This window comes from Capsella rubella, unplaced genomic scaffold (assembly GCF_000375325.1).
Source record: "Capsella rubella cultivar Monte Gargano unplaced genomic scaffold, Caprub1_0 scaffold_6, whole genome shotgun sequence".
In the NCBI taxonomy this organism is placed as follows: domain Eukaryota; kingdom Viridiplantae; phylum Streptophyta; class Magnoliopsida; order Brassicales; family Brassicaceae; genus Capsella; species Capsella rubella.
In genome coordinates this window covers 14,366,047-14,372,420 of record NW_006238918.1, presented here as the reverse complement: position 1 = coordinate 14,372,420, position 6,374 = coordinate 14,366,047, and the positions used below count along the sequence as shown (strand labels likewise).

General features: G+C 29.5%; 2 protein-coding genes across 2 annotated transcripts; both read right to left on the bottom strand.

The window, feature by feature from the left end:
- Positions 1-2,019: 2,019 nt before the first annotated feature.
- Positions 2,020-2,682, bottom strand: LOC17881334 (putative lipid-binding protein AIR1). Its single transcript, XM_006289297.2, has one exon. It carries the CDS (start codon positions 2,632-2,634, stop codon positions 2,293-2,295), a length of 342 nt encoding a protein of 113 aa, XP_006289359.1. The 5' UTR covers positions 2,635-2,682; the 3' UTR covers positions 2,020-2,292.
- A 2,278-nt stretch (positions 2,683-4,960) lies between these two features.
- LOC17884462 (putative lipid-binding protein AIR1) lies at positions 4,961-5,604 on the bottom strand. The gene has a single exon (XM_006290025.2). It carries the CDS (start codon positions 5,550-5,552, stop codon positions 5,211-5,213), a length of 342 nt encoding a protein of 113 aa, XP_006290087.1. The 5' UTR covers positions 5,553-5,604; the 3' UTR covers positions 4,961-5,210.
- Positions 5,605-6,374: the final 770 nt, after the last annotated feature.

The window sequence follows — 6,374 nt, the reverse complement described above, 5'->3', positions numbered from 1 at the left end:
TTATTATTATTTTTTACATTCCCTAATAGTTAAATAAAAGATTTAATCAGAATAAAAAAATAGTATATGAAAAGAGGTTTCAAAATTATTTTAATCTTTATCAATTTGAATTACCTATAAAAAAAGAATAATATTTTATCAATAGCATAATTAATGCAAAATTATAGAGATCCATATATATCTAGAAATGGTTATATTTGAATTTTGAAAAAAAAAATAATTTACAATCATTAATATATTTCAATGAGTAATATGAAATATTTTGGATACAAAAAAAATAATTAAATTTTAGGATAATTATTATAATTAACTAAAAATACTTTAATAACAATATTTTATCTTTGTAATTATTAATCATCGAATCACTACTAATACAAAATCAGTCATAAAGAATATATTCCATAAGTTAGTTTAAATAAATTACCTTAAATTCTGAATTTTCCTTAAAATGTTCTAAATATTTTAATATGTTAATAACAAGAATATTATGGTCTCTTATACAATATGAAGTATAATAATATTTTTATTTTATTTTTATAGGATACAAGTATATACAAATCTTTCAAACTCATATGTTCTTGTGTGATACATGTATATACATGATTTTCATGATTTTTCAATATCATATATTTTCATGATTTTTTTTTTAAATACACGGGTTTTTGCTGATTGGTTAGTTAGTCACCACATACATTGTGAATATACAATTTGTTTAATAAACGTTCTTTTATTTAGTTTATAAAAATATTATATTTAATTTCCGAAAACACACTTTTCTCAAAGAATTGAAACCAAATATACATTTCGAAATAATAATTGTTGATACTAAAATGAACGAAATAATAACACATACGACAAAACACGTTAAAATAAAATAAACTTGAAAATATTCTTTCGTGTTGTAGCGCGGATTTAAACCTAGCAAACGTGACAAAGTACACATCCACGATAGTACATATTCTCATACTTGCCAAATTCAACACCAACAATCCATTTTAACAGTTAAAAGTTTACGTAATTCGGAAAAAAAACAAAAACCGACACTTTTCCCCCGCGCTGTAGCGCGGGTCCGAGCCTAGTTTTCTTAGAAAAAGGAATAAAAACATACCTGTGTAAGACTAAATACATACAGGTAATAATGGAATAAAATCAATGATATAAACAATAATGAACTGAAAAAAAATGTTAAACTTTTGCTGAATCTTTTTCTTTTTGAAAGTTGACCCGATATTTTTGGGATGTGCAAAGATTTGATTAACATAAGCAAATCTTTATACCAAATAACCATGATGCTTAGGTTTTCATAGGATATTAATATGTTACCAAAAAAACATGCTTCACACTTGATAATATTCGTTAACAAATCATAATTCAAATTCGTTACAATATTTTAAACCCTGAAACCTAAAGAATAAACGTTAAATTTCACATATACAACAACAGAATATGAATTATATTCAAAGTATATACAACTATTAATGTTCTTTTAATTCTTATTGGGTCAGAATTTTAAAATAAATCAAAAACAAAAGAAAAAAGAGAAAAAAACTAAAAATTCGCCATCTATGATTTTTTGGACGTTTAATACATGTGCTTTTCAATTTTGGTATAAAAAGTAGTATATGAAAACAGTGATCAGTTTACTCGTTACGAATTGACATTGATTAATGATTATGAATCTTACGAAACCTAAACATATTTGTAAATATAACACAGATAATCCCAAATTGCGACTGCTATATATATAATTCACATCTAAAACATGGTTTTCTTATTAAAAAAACCATTCAAGTCGCTGTTTGTTTAAGATTTAACAGGCTTTTGGGTTTAATCCGCCGATCTTATTATTGTGAGGTCTTACGGCAAACAGTTTACATTTTTGTAAACAGTTTCAAGAGTTTTAGAAATTAACTTTTTTAAATAAGGGCATTGGAACCCACGTGTAGCCTTTCTGCCGCAAACGATGAGGAGAAAGCTAAGGTTTGATTGGTTAAAGAGGTTTAAGTTAAAATTTAATCATAGTGAGAAGTGAATTTATAAGTAAAATTCGAAAAATACAGTTACAAAGAAGATAAAAAGGAACAATGAAGCAAAGGAGAACAAATTTGCCGATTACATGCATAGACAAACCCATGTAGTATCCATTATTACATGAAAACGTACGTTAACAATTCAAGAAAAATACAAAAAATAGATCACCTTAACATAAAACATGAAGAAAAGACTATAAGTTCGAGACTTCATTAAACGTATGATTCGTTTATTTTATAGGTATGCCATAAGTTTTTTCACTTACGCGCACTGGAAGTTCTTTGGAGCTTTTCTACTGCAAACATTGAGGAGAACGCTTAGATCAATGGGAAGGTTAAGGTTGATTCCAAGAACGTTAGCCTTGAGCACAGTGCAGAGGCAGACAGCAGCCTCAAGGTCAGCCAAGCCTTGGATGAGAGAGCAGCATGGCTTTACTGGTGGGTTTCCCAATGTTAGGTCCACTAGCTTGAGTACATTGGCGCAAACACCGAGTTGTAGGGAATCTTTAGGACAAGTCCTTCTGCTCGGGGTGGTCGCAGAGGTGTAAGTGAAGAAGAGGAGGTTGAGGGAAAGGAAGAGTGCAAGGGAGATTCTTGGAGCCATTTGTTTGTGCAGTTTAAAAGGCTCAAGAAGTAGTAGTGCTTTTAAGTTTGTTTGAGATGGGTGGAGAGATATGTTAAGCTTTAGCGTCTATTTATAGAATTTTCAATAAGAGAGAAATGTAAAGGTTTAATTGATAATTTGTCTCAATAAGGGATTAGTTGACTCATTTTTTATAGATATGATTTGATTATTAAAGAACTCTTAATTCTCATTGGTCAAATTAGCTGGTAATGAGTATATTGTTCTAATTTGTGTATCCATAAAAGAAATTTGGTGGTTGAAGTCGATCTTCTAAACTAATTAACCAGAAAACTCCCAAGTTTTCAAATTATATCGATCTATTTTCGAGCCTTCACGATTATTATTAAAAGTATAAAAAATATTTATCTATTTTATATTTTATTAAAAGCATATAAAAATAATATTTTCTTTTTCTTTCTGGTTATTTTTCAATGAGAATATAATTACCATCTAAAAGCCTTAGACATCATCATACATTTGGTTATGTATTATTTCAAAACATGTGCAAGTTCTAATAAGAATACATACACACTTCTATTATTACTAGATTGAGCAGATAGACTAGTTTGGATTGTTTCTAAAACATCATTTAGCTTACAGATAATATCTCAAACGAAGACAAAGTTTATTACTTCATTACCATGTTATAATTGTATTTAGTAGTCTCAAATGGTTGGACTTATGAAATCATTCCGTATAATTTGAAGAACAGATGGGACTTGTTTGGAATTTGTTTTGACGACATGTGATATTTGTATTGGTAGTCTCAGCGTTAGACTTTATTAGATGGTTTAGCACAAATATGACATCAAAGTTCAATTTGATAGTGTGAAAAAAAAAAATCCAAATTCGTCAAAATAATACTTTACTCCAAATTTAAAAGGAAAGTAATGTTCAATATGAAAAAAAAATTTGTTATTTTATCTTTCGGATAATACGTCTATATGAGTTATATCGAATAAGATGTATATGCGAGATCATACTATTTTATCACTTTGCTAAATAAATAACATATATATAGTTTCGTGATAATCATCATGCCAAAATCTATTCCTTTTTTTTTTTACAATAATGAAATTTTCTTTTATTAATTACATAGTATATCTATAAAGACGTGAAGAATGAATTAAAGAAATTGATAGGAGACTATAGGTGGTTAACACATCAAAAGTAACTATTATACATTTTCTTTTAGAAAAAGGAATAAAAACATACTTCTGTATTACTGGAATTAATAAAATCAATGATCATAATTTCTAAACAATAATTAAGTGAATACAAAGTTGAAATTTTGCTGTATATTTTTCTTTTTGAAAGTTGACCCGAGACTTTTGGGATGTGCAAAGATTTTATTCACATAAGCAATAGTACTGTATACCAAATAGCCATAATGTTTAGGTTTTCATAGAATATTATATGTTACCAAAAAAACACGCTTCACACTTCATTATATTCTTTAAAAAAATCATAATTCAAACTTGTTACAATTTTAAACCCTAAACCTTAAAGAGTAAACTTTAAATTTTACATATACAACAATAAAATATGAATTATCTTCAAATCGTATATTCAACTAGTGGTGTTCTTTTAATTCTTATTGGATCAGATTTTTTTTTTAAGTTAAAAAAAGAAAAGAAAAAAGTATGTTCTTTTCAATATCTCAGCAGGTTAATCAAATCAAGATTGAAAGTAAAGGAAAAAATATAAAAAACCTAATGTAATATATAGGGAAATATACAGTTAATTTACTGACTGTCAATTGTTTTTGAGTCGGAAATCCATTCATTTTCATATAGCTTGACACATGCTACCAGAAATCAAACCAAAATTTTGCTGACCCAATGTTTATCGGATCGATTACAAGTGAAATTTTTATTGCGTGAAATTGATAGATCATACTGAGAAAAACTTAATTTCATAATGAAATTTATTCTAGATAAATAGTTAGAAAGTCATTTGTTTTGAAATTTCTATATTGAAAGACAAATGACTCCTAAAATAGTATATGAAAACAATGATCAGCTTACTTGTTAAAAATTGACATTGATTATGAATTTTTTTTTATATATAAATCCTATCGACTGATCCGGTCAGTCGCGGTAGAAACACACCGAAGTGTTTCAGAGTGGACTTCTCCCCAGAGGGCCACCACACGGAGTTGACAATGGTAGAAAACCGGAGCGGACTCTTTCGAAGAGCCTTGAATTAATATTGTAGTGTTTTGGTGAAAATATAATTTGGTGTTCAGTGGGGATTTTTAATTGTTAAGTTAAAATTTAATCATAGTGAGAAATGAATTTATAAGTAAAATTCGAAGAATACAGTTGCAAAGAGGATATAAAGGAACAATGAAGTAAAGGAGTACAAATTTGCCGATTACATGCACAGACAGGACAAACCCATGCAGTATCCATTATTACATGAAAACGTACGTTCATTTTTAAAAAGTCAAGAAAAATACAAAAAAATAGATCACCTTAAAGTAAAACATGAGGAAAAGAATATAAGTTCGAGACTTCATCAAATGTATGTAGGTATGCCATAAGTTTTTTCACTTAGGCGCACTGGAAGTTCTTTGGAGCTTTTCTACTGCAAACATTGAGGAGAACGCTGAGATCGATAGGAAGGTTAAGGTTGATTCCAAGAACGTTAGCCTTGAGCACAGTGCAGAGGCAGACAGCAGCCTCAAGGTCAGCCAAGCCTTGGATGAGAGAGCAGCATGGCTTCACAGGTGGGTTTCCCAATTTTAGGTCCACAAGCTTGAGCACATTGGCGCAAACACCGAGTTTTAGGGAATCTTTAGGACAAGTCCTTCTGCTCGGAGTGGTCGCAGAGGTGTAAGTGAAGAAGAGGAGGTTAAGGGAAAGGAAGAGTGCAAGGGAGATTCTTGGAGCCATTTGTTTGTGCAGTTTAAAAGGCTCAAGAAGTAGTAGTGCTTTTAAGTTTGTTTGAGATGGGTGGAGAGAAATGTAAAGCTTTTAGTGTGTATTTATAGGGTTTTCGTTAGGAGAGAAATGTGAATGTTTAATTGATAATTTGTCTTTAATAGGTGGATTAGTTGACTCATTTTTTATAGATATGATTTGATTATTAAAGAACACTTAATAATTTCCATGGTTAATTCAGATTAGCTGGTAATCGCTAAGAGTATATTGGTTCTACTTTGTATATCCATTGATTACTCGAGTATTTAACCCGATAACTTAACCGAAGTAAAGTATATGCGGGATCGATCACAAGGAGCAATTGTACACTAAAGACTTTCGAGACTCGTTATCAGCTAAAGCGGAAAAGACTTGTTGTTCGGTTTTCAGTTTTTGTAAATAAAAATGCAAATAAAGAGATTAAACTTATGAATTAAAGATATTGGGCTGCAGGGTAATTTCAGAGAATCAATGAATAACAAATAAAAGCAATAAGGAATTCAAACATGAAGAACCGTTCTTGAACATGAACAGAAGTTTAGACTAATTCTCTCTCAAGACATTAGTCAATAAATTTTAACTATTCAATTACTAAACTCTCATTTGTAATTTGCTAGCCAAATTTGCATTATCAAACAGGTTCATTTGGTTCACAAAGCGTTCTAACATCAACTCTCGCAGGTTAGAAATACAATGCTCAATTTACATTCATTCAGGCATTTTATTGAACATCTCTGAAACACATAAAAGCCTAAGTTCTAAAACAGGGTGATCAATCCTATTCTAGCATTTTGA